The sequence below is a fragment of the Tinamus guttatus genome, unplaced genomic scaffold (genome assembly GCF_059628265.1).
Source record: "Tinamus guttatus ecotype Peru unplaced genomic scaffold, ASM5962826v1 Tinamus_guttatus_pri_ptg000451l, whole genome shotgun sequence".
Taxonomy (NCBI): Eukaryota; Metazoa; Chordata; class Aves; order Tinamiformes; family Tinamidae; genus Tinamus; species Tinamus guttatus.
This window is the reverse complement of record NW_028288985.1, coordinates 2,807,334-2,825,589: the sequence shown is the minus strand read 5'-3', so window position 1 is coordinate 2,825,589 and position 18,256 is coordinate 2,807,334. Positions and strand designations below refer to the sequence as shown.

The 18,256-nt window shown below is 41.5% G+C and overlaps 1 protein-coding gene across 1 annotated transcript in view; it reads left to right on the top strand.

Moving 5' to 3' along the window:
• Positions 1-18,256, top strand: part of ITPR1 (inositol 1,4,5-trisphosphate receptor type 1) — a 153,097-nt gene that overhangs the window by 39,519 nt on the left and 95,322 nt on the right. The window contains exons 4-12 of the mRNA XM_088532057.1: positions 3,705-3,820; positions 7,280-7,366; positions 8,807-8,965; positions 10,067-10,165; positions 10,659-10,742; positions 10,818-10,964; positions 11,879-11,974; positions 13,338-13,382; positions 16,385-16,539. Coding sequence (XP_088388183.1) covers positions 3,705-3,820; positions 7,280-7,366; positions 8,807-8,965; positions 10,067-10,165; positions 10,659-10,742; positions 10,818-10,964; positions 11,879-11,974; positions 13,338-13,382; positions 16,385-16,539 — 988 coding nt within the window. The remainder of the gene's footprint in view (positions 1-3,704; positions 3,821-7,279; positions 7,367-8,806; positions 8,966-10,066; positions 10,166-10,658; positions 10,743-10,817; positions 10,965-11,878; positions 11,975-13,337; positions 13,383-16,384; positions 16,540-18,256) is intronic.

Genomic DNA, 18,256 nt, shown 5'->3' with positions numbered 1-18,256 from the left:
CAGAAACTCAAGAGTCTAACAAGCTCTTAGACTGGAGGAGGTGTGACAACTGGGTCTGCATCTTTCGTTGAGAAGAATAATTTAAAACAGGCTTCATTTAAATAATAAAGTAGATGTAGTTAGTTGCAGGGTTATTTAGATGAAGCACAGGAGATTGCAGTTGGAGTAGTGGAGTTAACAAGTGTATCTCTTCATTGAACCCCAAGATACTTCAGAATATGGGATTTTCTCATATTTCTAGCATCCTTGACTTTGATTATTCCTCTCTACAGCTGATGCATGCAGAGGTGACCAAATGGTACTGTTGGATATTTTGTGAGCATCAGGTGGCAGAGGGCTGTGTGGGAATTGGAGTGTTGGAGCAGACAGAACATCCACGTAGTGTATGGTGCAATTACTGTCTTATTCAATCTGTTTTATTAGATGCAAGGCAGTGGCTGACAGAAGTAGAGAATTTAGCTTGGAAACATTGAAAAACACATTTAAAGCATGTCCATATAACCTTCATTCGTCATCCTTGTGCATATACATGATGAAGAACACAATTTTACAATCACTGTATTTTTTTTCTCCCCTGTAGGACCTTTTCTTTGTGCAGTGTTGAGGCTTGATGATGGTTTGTGGTTTGTCATCACATCAGCAGTTACACAGCATTTTGTTTCTCAGCTTATTCGGCGCGTGGCTTTTTTAGCAATGTATTATATGCAGATTTGCAAACAGAATGCAGCGATTCCTTCACAGATAAGGATGTTCTGTACCATGAATATTTCAACACGCTGTATATAGTAAGGTGGGATTCCTTTGCAGTAAGAGTTTATATTTCAGGAACTCCTTCCTAGATGGATAAAGCTTTATGAATGATTAAGACTAATTTCTGTGATGGGAGTAGGCAGTGTTTTTTTTTGTTGTTGTTGGTTTTTTTTTCAGCTCCAGTGAAGTCTAAGAGCTGCTTCACTGCATTGACTTCATTTTGGGGCAGTTAGGAATCACCCTAACTGTCCCGAGTGTAGCATCTGTGCCTGTTGTGCACAACCAGCAGTACCAGCAGCTGCATTTGTTCAAGTTGAGCTGCAGAAGTGTTGTTGATCCTCATGGTGTTCAACTTGCATGAATTTTGAGAAGATATGAACCTATCTCATCTAGACATGAGAAGAGCATTTGACTATAAAATTCATGGGGCTTGATACCATTGCTAGGCAGATAAAATACATTCTGTACTAAACTGGGGTTCTGGTCAAATTGAAGTGAATGACAAACAGGGCTAAGTTTATCTTTAACTGGCACTCAAGAGATTTCATAGAACAAGTATTAGAAAACCACTGCTGTGTGTTTTTCATTGTTTGTTTGGGATTTGTAGCTTTTCAACTCGGAAGAAAAACTGAGAAAAGCCTGTTAGGTTTTCCCTTATGGCACTGGACATGGTCAAGCGTTTTTAGACCTCTCCCTTATACTCCAGGGAAGAGAGAGGGTTGCTTGCAGTTATCTAGTTAGAAGTGAAGTCAAACTTGAAAACTTTCTTGGCTGAAAAGGGAGGGAAAAAAGCATGCTTGTGCTGTGACTAAATCTAGCATACAATTAATTTTTCTATGCAGTTCTGCATTAATTGCTGTCATTGTGTGAGCTGATGGCTTAAGCAAAAATAGAAAATTTTCTAACTGATGTATTGCTTACAATGCATAGCCTTAACTTAAAGTGCCAACCTGCGGTGGCTTTGAGTCCTCCTGTGCTGTCAAGCTCTAAAGGGTTTTATGTAAATGCAAGGTGTGTTGGAGAGTGTATCCGAGGAGTGCGGCTCGCACTGCCTTCCCAGCCTCGCTTGTATGGTCACATGTTGGGAAATGGTAGTGTCCGAGGGAGGTGAAGTATGGATGGAGCCCCTTTCACATGCCCTCAGCAGCGATTGCTTTTGCCAATGTGAAAGGGCACCTGACTACTTTTATTCAAAAACCCCCCACCAATCTGGCAAAAAGATGATTTTTGTCTGCAGTCAGACTCTGGAAATGGTAACGGTGGGTTTGGAGCTGTAGTCCTGTGCCTTGTTAGCACTGTGATCTCTGTTTCTCCCAAAGTCGTTGTCTTTGGGGCCAGGAGGAATCACAAACACGATTATCCCACCTGAATCTTGTCTGTCTGCTCTCAGTACTCACCCTGCTCAGCCTGCAGTGTGCGGGAAGGAGCTGAAGTTGTTTTTTGTGTCAAACCAGCTGTGTTTGCAGAGTAGCTGGTGGCTTGTGGAGCCTGTGTCCGAGGCCGGGCCTGCTGCGTTGCCCTGCGTTCCTCCTCACAGCATCCTTGTTTTAGGACAACTGCTTCCCTCGTGTCCTGGTTTGCTGCAGATCTCACAGGGAGAGACTGTGGCTGCAAGGACAGTCAGATGTGTGACTCGGAGAACCCCAGTCCCTACCCAGCTCCTCGCCCTCTCCTCTACTGCTTGCCTGGACCCGCCACCGAAGCAGATGGGGGTGAATGCTGCGAGTGGCTTGTAGTCATGCTCGCGCTATCAGCCAGGTTAGCCGGTGGCTCCTTCGAAGGTGGAATGAAAATCCACTACTGGTCTTTCACGGCGCTGGAGGGTTTTTAGATCCAAAAAGCTTTACTGTTCTGCCAAAGGTGCTTGATGGTGGCTGGCATGCCCCACAGTTGCCTGGGGCTGGCTTGGATGGGCAGTCTTGGTGGGTCTGGCCCCCTTGGGGCTAACGCGTACCTGGTAGTGTCTGATCGCAGCGCAGAAGCTGTGCTGCTTAAACCAGGAAACCAAAGTAGCTCTCTCCTTAGCTTTGTGCTGCCCCAGCTCCAGGACGTGCTGGTCGGAGGGCACCAGAGCTGTAGGAAGTGCAGGTTAATGCCCGATGTCCCCTCGGTGCCGAGGAGCCGCCTGGGGCCGGCATCTTGTCCAAGCCGCAGGCTGCTGCCGCAGGCTCTGCCTTTCTGGAGCTTCATCGCATTTCTGCGTTGCCCGTTGCATAGCAACAGGCCAGGAGGAAAAATAGTAAATGTGGCCAATTTAGCTTCATTACTGATAAGTTAGCATCTCATTAATGTGAAAATATACTTATAGTGAGACCAATCAGTTATTGCTCCTGACTCTGTCCGGGCAGAATGTGAAATACGTGGCACGGATGGGCTTGAGAAAGGAGCTAGTCCCTGCAGGCAGTCGCCGATGCCTCCGAGCTGTGCGTTGTCTGTCTGGCTTTGCCTTTTCATGGTATTTTTCTGGGGTGTTTTGTTCAGCTGCCACTACTTTTCTTACGCAAGCATCTCCGATTTTCTTTGCCTGATTTTCCCAGCAATAGGAAGGATTTGATGAAAAAAATCTAAATCTCATAAGCCTAATATTAACCATGTGAAGTAGTGTTACTGCTAACGGATAAAAGTTAAAAGCAGAAAATGTGTAAAAATGAATCTGCGTGCTTGGGAAAGCTTTGAAAAGTGTTTCCATTTTAGTATGGTAAGCTTTTTGACAGAGGCAAGTTGCTTTTAAATTTTCTGGTCTTGCATCAGAAGTTTGGCAGTAACTGTTAATTTTTACCATTTGTGGGGCAACGTTCCTGTTGCCCAAAAAAGTGCTTGTCCGCTTGAGAACTCTGTGGAATTTGTTTATAATTCTTTCCTTGCTGCCAAAATGTTCGGACAATTTAGCAATAAAAACGCAGATAATCATGAATGGCTGAAGCAGACTCTATTTTGTGTTTTTTTTTTTATAGATTGCCTGTTTAAACTATGTCCTATGAACCGGTACTCTGCTCAAAAGCAGTTCTGGAAAGCAGCAAAACCAGGAGCTAATAGCACGACAGATGCAGTGCTGCTCAATAAACTGCATGTAAGTATTAAGGTTGCCCTGCTGTTGATCACAAACATGCTCATCCATACTGCTTAAAATAAGTATGTGCAGCAAACTCTGCCCAATTAAGCGGGAATGCTAAAAAGGTGTGTGTATGAATCCTTCGGAGCCGTGCGCTCACGCCGGCACCCGCAGGCTGACCTGCTGTTCAGGGGCAGTGTGTCCTGCTCTTGATCTCTGACTTGGGGTAGTGCTGTGGTGGCCCCTCATGCTTTAGTCGTAGGCCTGCACTGACCTCAGTGCTGCTCCGCATGGGTGTTTTGAGGAGTAACAGGATTAACACATGACCCTTCAAACAAGTATGCAGAAGAACCAATTCTTAGGGGTGGTATCTCAAGGTACCGGGTCACTGGAGCTCACTCTGCTGATGCCCCTACCCTGAGCAGCTTGTTCAGTGGCTCTTTTGGGGTTCTTCCTACAAATGTTACAGCTGCTCTTAAACTGTGTAAAGGTTTTGGGGGTTTAGAACCAAAGCAACTTTGAGGCAACAAAATTCCTTCCATGTTAGCTTGCAGTCTCTAATATTTTTTTGTGGGTAAAACGTTGGCATCAGCAGCTGAAAACCCAGTAAAGAAGCTGATTGCTGTTTTTAGAATTTCTTTTAAAAAAAGGGGGGGTAGGGGAGATAAAAAGCCCAAGTTAACTTAAATACCATCTGTTGAGTTTAGAGTTAAATAAACTACATGTTTATCTTTAAATTACATAGTTAAAGTACTTCATGTCAAAATTACAATTCTAAATATTTTTAGTCTCCTAAAGCCTATATTAAGCTCATTGTAGACTGAAGTACAAAATGGGCCCTGTAGGAGAGTGCCATTTGCTGATTGCCATATGGCTGCCGTACTCGTGTGTTTCACAAAGACTGAGCGCTTGACTCATTTTGCTTTTGAAAACATAATTTTATAACCTAGATGTATTAACTTGGTGAGGAGGAAGTTATTTTTGTGCTGGCTGTAGCACAAAGGTTGCTCACTTGCTTGGGCCCCATTTTTCTTGCCATTTTAATGATTAAAATATATATAGATATAATTTCAAGCTTTAAGTATCAAACAATTCTGGCTCTGGATGTTCTTGTGTATAGAGGAAGGAGAGAGGGAAAGACAATTTACACCTCCAAGATCTCTGCATTTATGTATTTTATGGAAAAATGTGCTCTACTGTCATGTCATGCTGAAGAAAAATACCTTATGATTGTGCTGGGTGCAATGTCACTTAAAGTTCTCTTCTCTTTCCCCAGTAGTTTCCAGTTCAGGTGCTGGGACCTGTTCCTCCTCTTCTGCCTAGCAGCCTAATACTTTACCATTTCTTGAAGGGGCCCTTCTCTTGGAAGTACAGGATTAGATTTTTCCACTGTTTAGTCACAGCTGACTAATGGTTACACAGGAGATGTGCCACCACGCATGAACAGCTTGCTTGAGTTGATGAAAGGCTTTGATTACTTTACAATTCTTTTGGAAATGGTGTAAGATGCATCACTTGCAGAAAAGCTAAGCTATAGCATGTGCCAAATCGCATCTTTGGTGACATGTGGCATTTGCATGGCTTTGTACCTTATGTACCTTATTCCTAAACAAACTTCATTTTCTGCCAGTTGTATGGTACGTGTCTCATCTTTCCCGTTTATTGGTGCATGGAACACGCCAAAAATCTGTTTTGCACAATGTGTGTCCAGAGGGGTGAAGGGGAAGGCCGTACCCAAAACATACGGGCGATTGTTGCCCTTGCCCGTGATCAGATATCTCCATCAGTGCATATAACTTTTAATGAAGTTGGTGATCTGAGATCACCACTCACCTCATCACTTGCCTTTTTTGGCATCTGTTTGTCTACTGGTGGAATTCATCCACTGTGGAGTGCTCCATGCTGAGGTCAGGTTATTTTAAGTTAATGCCATTTAAGGGATTTAAAATCTGGGACACTTGTCTGTCTTTGGGATCGGGAATCAATGCTGCTTGAGAAGCTGACATCTAGTGGCCAGAGAAATGCTGATTTCTTGAGTGACACAGGTAGCACTGGCAGTTTGCTTATGTGCTTTTGAAATGAATCCATAAAGGGGAAAAAAAGAAAAAGTTCTTGGGAAGAAATTTGGCACCCAGCCTGATGCAGACATGCAAGTCTTCTCAAATAGTTGCTGATGGTTGAGGGCTTCTAGTACTTGGCTTCAAGAAGTCCTTTCTTGATGGAGTATTTTGAACAGAGATAATGTTTTATTTCAATAATATAAAGGAATGATTTTGAATTGCAATTTTGAGTATATTTTGGAATTTGACAGAGCAGCTGTATTCCAGGTTTTTCTGGAAAAAAGAGCCAGCTGTCATACCTAGGGGAGTTTCTAAAAATAGCAAATTGTGTGTAAGCTGAAGATGACAAAACTTCCTAACAGTATACAGAAAGCTCTTCCTTTGCAGCAGCTATGCTAAAATTTGTCTTCAAATTTATTTTCACTACAGTTAAGATCAAAAACTTTGCCCACGCTTCCTCCAAGGGGAAACTGGACCCAGAACAGTCCTAGGAATCTGAGAGCCAAACCATAAGCATTCATGCATAGCCTCCTAAAAAGTCTATTTTTAGATTGCTCTGTGCAACTAGATATCAGTTAAAGTAAATGTAGGTTTTGTTAATGGAAAAAAAAATCATGCTTCAAGGGAAGAGAGAATTGCTCTATGAAATAAAATGGTTTAAAAACAAGCTGGGGTAAATACCTCGTTTTCAATACAAAACAAAATTGGGGAACAGTGAATATACAAAGTACATACCAGATGTCTGCTTTTGTAAGAGCTGACTATCATATGAAACTAGGTTAGATTAAATAAAACAATTTGTTACTATGGTCATTCAGTCTTTCTAATGCTTTAGCTTTTATTACCATATTGGTTTACTAATGTAGCGCAGAGATTCGTCTGCTAATGAAATATGAAACTTTTGAACTGGAGAAGCTGGGAAATTTTTTGGAGCTTCAGTTTGTAAACGTTATGTGAATGATGGTGGGAAGAGTTACCATAAAGTAACGTGGAAGAATTGGGACCCGTCTTGGCAAATAAAGGATCAAAGCTGAGGTCCTTTCCTTTCATTCTGTATGTAATTCAGTAGAAAGGAGCCTAGATTTCCTGGCTTGAATTATCATTCTTCCCTCTATCCTCTGCATATTGGGCTATTGCTGCCTTTTCAGGGCTTGTCTTCTGATAAGAGCTTTTCATCTCGTGTTTTATTCAAAAAATTGTCAAATTCAAGTCAGAACCTGGGTTCTTTGTAGCTACTTTGTCTGTAGGATCTTCTAATGGTACACACTATTTTTCTGAAAAGCTCAGGAAGCAAAATGGATACACAGCTTCAAATTTTCACCTTTTTTCAGTTTTGTGAAATAGTGTTACGGAGCCTTGGATGCTTGACTATGCTGTTGATAAAACAGCTGGTGACTGAATTGCTCTCTGATTTCAGCATGCAGCAGACTTGGAAAAAAAACAGAATGAAACTGAGAACAGAAAGCTGCTAGGAACAGTTATCCAGTATGGCAACGTCATCCAGGTAGGTTCTGGGCATCTTGGGAAGCTCTGTAGGATTTTGAGCAAAATCCCTTGTTCAATTTGATTTTGAAGTTGTGAAATTCAGTTGAGTGCATGTAGCTTTGCATGGTTTGGCAGTGTCCTGGAGTGTGATTCTGTCAAGAAATGTGTTTATGGTCATGAGCTGTGTGAAGACATTGAGGAAAGTGGGGTTTTTTATTTTTTTATTTTATTTTTTTTATTCTGGGTGAGTGGTGCTCTTTAAGGTCACCATGTGGTTGCTTTTTTAAGGAATATTTCTCTTCTGTGCCTTTCTTGCACTTGGCAAGGTGCCACGTACAGAACATCGTAGTTCCAAATGTTATTTCAGATGGTCAGATTTTCAGATACCAATAGCAAACTGGCAAAAGCAGGAAAATCAAACTATTGAAGTAAGTCCATGTAAGCAAAGAATTTGCTAGGTCCCAGGGAATGAAAAGAAACTGAAATCACACATCAAGTCCAAGAAAAATGACAAGTACAATAGCTGCACAATGAAAGAAAAACATGTCTTCAATAAAAGGGAAATATCTGCAGTGGGTGCTAGTTCACCCTCAACTCACTTGCCTCCACAGAGTACCTTTAGGGATATTATTGAGCATCTTGAGCTTTAAATTACTGCACAATTGCCCTGCATGTGTGAGGTAGGACATCCACTTTTAATTATATGAAGAAAGAAAGATGGTAGTATCCATTCTCTATTGATACGACAACAGGCACCAAGGCTAAGAGAAGTGCCAGAGTTTCCCATATTTTCCCTGTGGTAGAAGTGTGCTATGAGTAATCATCCATCCTCTCAGTAGTCCAAAGGCATTAAAAAGCTACTATCTGTGTGAGGATATCTGTTTGCAGAATTTACTGGAAATCCAACAGCTTGGTTTGAATTGAACTGGTTATTAACTAGCATATGACTTCGTGCTTGCAATCAGCATGCACATGTAAGGTGCAATTTGTGCAAGATGTTTTACAGTGGAGGGTTTAAGAACAGGGTTTTTTTGGGAGTCTTCCAAAAAACAGGAGGGATTCCTGTCAAGCAAATTAGAAAAGTGAAGCAGCTGAAGGGCAGCCCTACATCTCACTGCTCCCCTCCCAACTAGAGAAGACAACTGAATTCGTAATATTGTACAACTTTTGTAATTTTCAACATATTTGAGTAATCTGTTTTTAAAGTGACACAGGTTTTTGTATGTGTCTGGAAAAGGGATGGGTTTGTCAGGTGAGCATCTTTTGTATGCCATAAAACTTCTATGTATACTGAAAGATTTCTAAGTGGAATTGTGCCTGAATTCATCATAATGTTCATTTAATGTAATTTAATTTTTATCTAAATTTCTGCATATTGTTATATTTTTTGTGTACTCGCTATCTGTTGAGGGGAAGAAATATCAGCATTCTTAGAACTGAACTCTAATTCTTATTCTAGCTGCTTCATTTAAAAAGTAACAAATACTTAACAGTAAATAAGAGGCTTCCAGCTCTACTAGAGAAGAATGCCATGAGAGTGACCTTGGATGAAGCTGGGAATGAAGGTTCCTGGTTCTACATACAGCCTTTCTACAAGCTGCGCTCCATTGGAGACAGTGTAAGTGCTAAGAAGAGCTATCATCTTCCTGCCCTGTTCTGTGCAAGCCTTGGCAAAGCTTGTTTTGGGAGCTCTTGCTTGCAATTAATGAAATGCACAGATATATATTTTTTTCAGTTTGTAATGTTGCAGCAACCTCCTTTTCTCTATGCTGTAATGAGGAGGAGGAACATCGCTATGGTAACCAGTATTTTGGAAACAGAGTGGTTTAACATCGGAAGGAATAAGGGATCTAACTACAGTAGCCTTTTGGAATTCCTTCTGCTTCAAGATGGTAGGAAATACTGAGTCGCTTCAGTGGATTTAGAACAAATAGCATCTTGATTTTCAGTGTGGTAAATTTTGAATCAAAATCCATCATGATTTTGTATTTGAGGAGCGAGGTAACAATGAGATGAAATGGTCCTGTTTGTGGTAACTCTGAGAAGTAATTCATTCTGAAGTGAATATATTGCCAGTGTAATCTCTTCATCTGAGGCACCTGGGTAGACTTATCTGCCTAAAATCAGTAGAGGTCATGAAATTCAGTAGGCTCTGTGGTATTGCCCAGGCATATGTCTGGCACCTAAACACAGAGGACCTTATTATAGAATAGACTGGCTCCGTAGATTTTTGGAGCAAATGTTTCTTTTCCATACACAGGATAGGCAGCACCAAAGCATAGGCTAATACAGTTTTGTGGTCACTGTCATATTATTGTATTGATAATATGATATCCCATTGACTTCCAAATGCTTTGTCACAAAGCAATTCCTGTTAATAGAGAAAACTTCCCCCCCGCCTTTTGGCTGACCTTTTGCTTTGGGAATTATTTGTTAAATGGTAACCAATGAAACAACAGCACGGAAAGTAACAGAGGAGTTACTTAAACTGCAGGCTGTGTTCCTTCTCTGAGCCTCTGGTTCTCTTGGAGCCTCTTTTTCTTCTCCTACCTGAAGGCTTGAATACAGTAAACTGAATTCTGGGAGCACCAGAATTCCTTTTTTCACTCAGACTGATATCCCTCCAATCTGCAAGATGATGATTTCCTCCTCTTATTCCCATTAATAAATAAAGCCTTCCCTAGTTGCAAGTTTGTGTCTGACAGTTGCTTATCTGCAGGTGGTCATTGGAGACAAAGTCGTCCTGAATCCTGTCAACGCGGGCCAGCCTCTCCATGCCAGTAGCCATCAGCTTGTCGATAACCCGGGATGCAACGAGGTGAGGGTGGAACGACAGAACTGGTAGTGCAGGAGCTCACAACAACTGTATTTCAGCTGAGCTACTGGGACTTGTGCTTCATGAACATGAAGTTCTTGGTTACTAAACTGATGGGTACCTGTGGCATTGCTTTGCAATGCTTATCAGGTTATGCAGCACCTTAAAGCTACTGGGATTTTCTCCTCCTTGTTGGGCCCTAGGCAAAAAATTGAGTTTGAGCTCTTCTGTTGCTTGCATAAAAATAACACCTTTCAGATCCCATAGTCATGGTACGATGTTGTGTAGCAAGTTGCTTTCTAAGAAGTCAACTCTGTGCTGTTACTTTTTGAGGACTGAGTGTGGGAATGACTTCCTTTTTTTTTTTTTTTTTTTTTTGAGTGATACAACAGGGGCTATAGTACTTGCTTCAAAAATGTGTAAAAAGTAAAAGTAGTAATTACTAAACAGGCAGTGTGCATGTTTCCAGCATGACTGATAGTTTTAGTTCTTTTAGGTCAACTCTGTGAATTGCAATACAAGCTGGAAAATAGTCCTGTTCATGAAATGGAGTGACAATAAAGATGACATTCTCAAAGGGGTAAGAGTCAAAACTTGGCTAGCTCATGCTTGATGCCTGGTGTCTGTGCTGATCATACTGTCTGGGCTTTGGCAGGGGGATGTGGTGAGGCTGTTCCATGCGGAGCAGGAGAAGTTTCTGACCTGTGACGAGCACAGGAAGAAGCAGCACGTCTTCCTGAGGACTACAGGGAGGCAGTCAGCCACTTCTGCGACGAGTTCAAAAGCTCTGTGGGAAGTGGAGGTAGGAACTGTAACCAAGGCTGGGGGTGGCTCTGTCATAACGATTGCTGCTTCTGGTTGAACATTCTACACTTGGATTTCTTTAAGTACAAGCCCTGCTGGCATTTGAAGTTCAATCTTAGAATTCGTTTACTTACTGCACATTCAGTTTTCCTTTTGCAAAAAAAGAGTTCTGATTTCTAATGCCACAGCAGATCACTCTCAAATACCGGCTATTGACAACTAAGAAGGGAACAGAGAAGTGCCTATGGAATAATTTTCTTAGCAGTCACTAAAACCCCAAACTAACTCATATCTTCAGCTGCTGTGTGTACTGACAACACTTTTTGATGTTGAATATTGCCAATATGCATATTCTCATCTCTCATCTGATAGATTATACCTCCTGGCTGCTTTGTGCCTTGTTCACCTGGACTGGATTTTCTTTACTTGGCTTTTAAGTAAAATGACTAACACACGGGCTATGATACACAGTTTAAAATATACCTTCTCCCACAAAATTGATGGTATTAGGCTAAAACAGAATTTTATATAGCTATAAACTTTAAATGCTTGCCATTTGACCCATCTGGGAGAACTATAACTGGTGTTGTAATGGTGGATGGATATTTCTTATATTGTCTGTTCAGAAGCATCTAGTTTGCAGATCAGTTTGATCTGATGCATCATTAGGAAGACTCCCCCCCCCCTTTTTTTTTTGCTCACTTCCTTTTTCAAGACCTAGTAACACATACACTTCTGAAGCATCTTTGCTTCTCTTCCTACTCCTATGTCCAAGTTCTTAAATCACACATGGAAGGAGTTGGGAGAGGGGGTTGTTTTTGCAATTCTTCTGTTTCTTCCTAAATGTTGATGAAACAACAGTGTTTGAAAAGGTCACTGGTGTGTAGTGAAAATCTGTCTTTGTCCTTGCAGGTGGTTCAGCATGACCCTTGTCGTGGTGGTGCAGGGTACTGGAACAGCCTTTTTAGGTTCAAGCATCTTGCTACTGGACACTACTTAGCAGCAGAGGTAGGTGTTGGAGGTTTGCTTATGAACTCTGCCTTTCCTTCCACAGTATTTTCTTTCCTTCATATTTTCTGAAAATTTCTAATTTCCCAATTTAAATAGAAACAAGTGAAGGGAAGAGAGGTATTTGGGCCCTTAGTTTTAATGCAAAAGTAGATGGCTAGAAAAAAAGAATCAAAAAGAGCATACAAGAATACTGCAATACAGGAATAGGATTGAGCTTGTTGCACTTATATGAATTCTAGAGACAGTAACTCTTCTCTTGCAAAGAATAAACCATAAATAGCATCTTGTCATGTGGGCAGTAGAAATCAAGATGGATTTATTAATAGATGAATAAATTGCAAATGGCTGAGAGCCTTTTGGGGGAAATGAATTTAACTGCTATTAGTTTCTCTCAAATCAATGATTTCTAAATGGAATTGCAGAGCTGAATAAAACGGAAATGCAGCTAAGGTTCAGATTAGCCTATAAGAACTGTCAATAATGCTTAGCTGTCTAAGTGCAAAGCCATCAAGACTGGTTCTCTCTCCTCAGTGGAGTTTCTTTCCCCTGCCCATCTCCAAAATTTCAGACATATTATCAAAATTAGAAAAGACTCATAAGTTGAAGGTTATATCTTTGAGTTTTACTGCTTAACACTTGTAAATATTTGTTAAAACTGCTTTTGTTTTATTGAGAGATGTAACAACATAACACACAAATCTGTTTAAGTAAAAGTTGCCCTGGATATCAGAGAGCATAGCAGGGTACAGTAGCTGTCTTGACTCATGCTCTTGATTTGAGAGCTTCAGTGGAAAAGCCCAGAGTAAACATCCCATTTTATACTCTTATTTGCAGATTGTGAACCACTGGTACTTTGTCACATGCACACAGAAATTCTTTTTGGTAGTGATCCATTATAGGGTTTTTTCAGTAAATCTTGGGTTCACTAATTGGCTAAAGCAAAAAAAGTCTTACATCACAAAAAAATGTAGCAGAGGAGATTGCTTGGTTGATCCATGGTTACTAAGAGATTTTTGACAAATCATACCAATTTTTAGAGCTAGTTTGAAATTCTGTTTGGAATTAAAGTACCATAAACTTCATAACTCACCATCCTAGGGGTTATTCTCAATTAGTTAATTCTAACCAATTAGTTAACTCTCTGCATGTTTGCAGATAACTTAATTGTTTAATTCCTGAACAGAGAGTTGCCCAAGTCGAAATGAATCCTTTTGCATAGATGCTAGTTTTGCATGTCTGGTAGTTCTGTAGCAGTAGAAAAGATTGCCTCTCTTACAGCATAAATTTAGATCTTGCTGAGGGTGTTTCCCACTTCCAGGTCTCTCAGAGTTTTGACATGCCTGTGATTCTGTTTCATCAGGTAAACCCTGACTATGAGGAAGATGACCAGGAGTGTCAATCCTCAGTAAGTATAGGCAAGAGTATGATCTTGCCCCTGATTGAGGAGGGCTTGACCCAGGCCCTAGTATTTATTTGGCCAGTGCATAGATGGGCCAGGCTATTTTGCTTATGAAAATAAAAAATAAAAAATAAAATCTGAAGGCTTACGGCCTTTCTAAAAAGAGTGGCTATTGAACTCTGGAGTAGGTATTAGTGAAGAGCAATGCACTTTGAACAAATATTAAATGTTATTTGGACCTCCACCCCTGCTCTTTGTATTATCTCTTGTTCTGTCTCCTTGTTTCATAAACCTTTGCTCCCTTGAAGCATCCTCTTTCCATAGGTCTAAAAAGCAAGTTGCTCAAGATGACCCCACATGGCAAGTGTTCATGTAGTGCTGTGCCAGTCAGTCATCTGACCTCCCTATTTAATACATGAATTTCTTCTCTCATTGTAACCTGTCGCAGGAAAGCCGTGATTAAAGGGCTAAAGGACAAGAATGGCAGGGCAAGAATGATTTTAATGCCATTCTTTTGGTTATCCTATGAGAGCAAGTGTGCGTCCTCCTCAGTAAATGTTGAGCATGCTGCTGCTGCTTCTTGCTAATGGGGGCTTCTCATTGACGTCAGGGGGAAACAGCATTGCTTCAGGGGCTGATAGCAGGTAGAATTGGAACAGCACTTTCCATTGTGGATTAAATTTTTTAGTTGGATTAGATCATAGGTTTATACAAAAGCCTGTATTTCTTGGTTGTTAATCTGTATTACAGAACATTTGCCCTGTTTGGAAATGGGAAAGAACTACTTATCCACTTCTTAAAGAGGAGTTGACCAGGTTGTAATGCTTGAAAATCCAATAGGGAGGAATTTTCCCCTTAAAAGGGTTTGTCAGAGAGCCAACCAATTAAAAAGCTAACTCTTGTCCTCAGATGGTTAACTATTATGCTGATTTCTTGGACTAGAGAATTTTTCAGTATATTTTGCAGCAAACACTGATCTTTCGACAGCTTGCCTCTAGGAAATTTAGTGGAAAAAGAGAAGTAATGTGAACAAAAATCTTGGAAGCAATTGTTCCAGGGAGAAAATAAATCCAGTACTGTTGTATTTTTATTTCTGAAAGTTAATCTATGTGAAAGTTTCTTCTAAATGAATAGCACTCCTACCACTTTGATGCCAGTGTCCACTTTTAATAAGTGCAGTACCAATGAAATGCCCTGGCCTTGCACTTGTGCTCATTTTTTTTCTCCTCCATCTCCTTACCACTAGGTGGCAAAGCTAGACCGCGAGGAGCAGCAGCAGATACACATTATTCATTTCTTGCATAAAGTTACTGCAGAGTTGGAATAGTGTCGAGATGGTGTGGGCTGCTTATTCTTGCTTTGCTGCAATAACTTGAGTCAAATGGGAGCTGTGTGAGACAGCGACTATATTTGCACAGCTCCCTGTTCTGTTGTTGTTTTTCCTAATGCCTTAGTGGGCAGGACAGGAGTGAGCCTAAGTGGACATGGACCATAGTAGCTAGCAGCCTTTCTCCCTTGCAGGGGACAGCTTCTATCAAATGTAAGTGTTGTGATGGTTCAAGTCTTAGTTCTTCCTAAATTGCCTCACTTCCAATTTCCTGATTTACTGCTCATTTCCAGCTTTCCTTCAATTTCTGTAATTGACTAATTAATCTGCTCATGTGCCAAAGGAGTTGCAAAGGCTGCCCCAGGTATTGCAAAGGGTGAGCGTAGGGCAGCTGCTGTACAGCAGAGATGGAGGAGGCAGCTGAGGTGAGAACTCATTCCCAGTGAGTGAGTTTCTCCTAGTTTGAAGCCTCCAGATGGATTCCTCTGAGTGTATAGCTACTGCTTTTGGAGGCACATTCCCAATGTGTATTTCTGTTCCATATAGCAAACTTTCTATTCCAGTGTGCAAAGGCAAAGACTTTAAATGTCATTGCTTTGCAGCCAAGTTCACTGACTGCAAATGTGCTAAGTGCAGAGTACCCTGAGGCACAAGTAACTATGGAGCTTTCCTATATGTTCCTTAGAAAGTCAGGTATTTTAAGTGCTGGCTCCTCAGTAGGTCTTTTGGATGCCTACTCTGACCAGTGTCAAGATCACCAGAAAGCAAATAAATTGGTTGCTTGATCATTTCAAAAACTGTCTCTAGATTTTCAGTGCTTATACATGGACAGCTGACTCATTAGCAGCTTTGTTTTATTGACTAGTGTTAGCTGGTAGTATTTCCTGGGAAAGGTTTTGGAGGAAGTTGTGGTTCTTTCTTCCCAGCTTATTTTTGTTGTCACGTGTCCTTTCGTCTGAAAATGCAAGGTTTTAATCACACAGGTAATGTTAGTATCTTTACTTCGATAAGAGGCTGGTAATTTCCAGGCACCCAAGAAACGTGGACTTTGTTGCAGTGTCCTTTGTGGCATATCCATGTTTTTGAGTGCATCATGAGCTGAAGCATAAGCAGCGAGACAGACGACTCCTTGAGCAGCCCTTGCTCCTGTTGTCTGTGATGGATGAGTGCGAGTCCCATTTTTATTGCTGAAGTTTATGTACCAACAATCTTGCCTGGAAGGGCTGTTACTGGTATTTATATTTGCAACTCACTAAATTGCAGTTACCACCCTGACAAAGTAATGCATTAAATATATTTCTAAAGGCAGCAGTTGTAGGATGGGGATTTCAGTACATGTGGATCATCTGAAGCTAGTCAAATTCCCAGTGCACAGTGAGCTGAGTGGCCAGGGAGTGTTGAGTCCTTTCTGGCACAACCTGCTGGGCTCAACCTCTGCTGTTGAGCATTTATTGTGTTTATAATTCAGAAGTGCTCAGAAGTTATCAGCACTACAGAAGGCAAATAAAGGTTTGGAAGAGCAGCTCCTTGTGGGGTTTTCTGGTGTCCTAAAGCAGAACTGTCCTTACCAGTACTCGGAGTGGCTCAGGGTTATGTCCCCGAAACACTGGGTGCGTTTGCTTTACACTAGGCGGGTGGGTGTGCAGAGCTTGCTGTGACTGTGATGCGACTCCTTCCACAGCTGGACCCTGAGCAGGACACCTCCCGGAGGGGCTTGCACAGCGCTCAGGAGAGGATGGCCTACTCGCTGGTGTCGGTGCCCGAAGGGAACGATATCTCGTCCATATTTGAGTTGGACCCAACTACGCTGCGGGGAGGAGACAGCCTTGTCCCCAGGTATAGCCAAGCATGCTGCTAGAGCTAACTCTCAGCCTCGGTGGTTCCTGGGTTTGCTTTTGTGTTTTATGTTTGTGTTTTGTTACTTGGTAGAACATTTTACAGATTGGAAAACTAAGCAGAAACAACCTTTTCCTCTTGTTGAGTGCCCCACCAGAAGCATGGTAAACTTGTTCCACTCAACTTCTCTCAGTGAGCCTTTGGATTATCGGATACACGAGCCTAGCATGCATACACAGGCCACCAAGCACAGCAGCCCTGACTGCGTGATGCCTCCTCGATGCTGAGATGGCTCACGTGGTGGCCTGAAATGCTTGTTCAGCTGTGGCCTGAAATGTTTTATCCTAATGCTGCTATCTGCAGAACGGTGTCATTGCTAGAAGTACTTGGGGACCTCCATGTAGGAGCTGTTGCTGAATGACGAGCAAAGCCTTGCTGGCATTTGTCAGAGAAAATTATTGCATGCCAGTTGCATGTCCATGCTCTTCGACAGCCTCTGATGCTGGTACAGCAGGAGCACTTGGTACAGCTAGTCCCAACTTCCCAGCCTAGGGAGTGCCAAATAGAGAGCAGGGAGTTACAGATTTAAATACCCACTTGCAGGTGGAAGCTGACAGCTCAGCTCTACAGTATTGCACAGCAGTGTGAGGGCTAGGAGATGCCATTAAAAAGACAAGTGTAAGGTGCTGCTGTGCAGCAGCAGAGTTCTGCAGCACACCTCCGTGTTCATGTGTCACAAATGCACCAAGGCAAAGGGCACTATCATAAATCCTTTTGCAGGGATGGGGCCTCTCATTAACTAGCAGGAATATGGTGCAATTTCTGGAACTTTAAGCTTGTTAGTGATATTGCAGATTTTCACTGAATCTTGCTACTACTAAGAGTAAGTTTTTAGAGTAGAAAGTTTTACTTCAAAATGTACCTCTATCTAAACAAGTTACTGATTCTGCACAGAGAACAGAAAGGTTAGAATGCAGGTGGTGTCATATGTATGATTCTGACACAAGCAAATAATATTTTTATTGTTCACTATTGCCAGTAATACCAGTTCCTGCAGTGTTCCTATCTTTGACCTTTCACATCTAATATTCGTAGGTGTGTAAAACAGTTGTTTGTGAAATATGAATTAGATTAACCTCAGCAAATGTGTTGAAATGTCTCAAACTTCCAGTAATGCTCAGTAAGGTCTTTTAACTTGCTTTTAGTGCTTGTTAATATATAATTATTTAAAATACTTGTTATAGTCATCTAGATGTACCTATGTCTACATGTGCATCTATGTCATCCCTCTGCTGGCTTTTCTGTACCTTTTATGAAATAGTTCTATTGGAGCGAGTTCCACTAACTTTCTTGCCTCCACAAACTGTGCTTTGTCTGAGTATCTCTGGCTCTGTCAGCCTGGAGACAGTTTTCTGAGAGCCTCTTGTTACCAAGCTTGGCCTGACCCCAGTCAGGCCCTGGAAGTAAAGTGACATCCAAGCTGTGCTAACACAGGTATAGTTCTAACTTACGCTTAAGTTGATTTCCTTATAAAGGGTAACTGATGACTAGTTTAGATAAATATATATTGTAAAAAGAGGAAGTAATCTCATTCCTGTTAAGATATGCAACATGTGGAGGAGTTTCTATCTTTTTTTCTTTCCTTCTTTTTCTCTTGTTCCTGCCAACATCCTGGAGTTTTAATAAGTCTAAGATTTCCTTTTTGGGAAACTGCCTC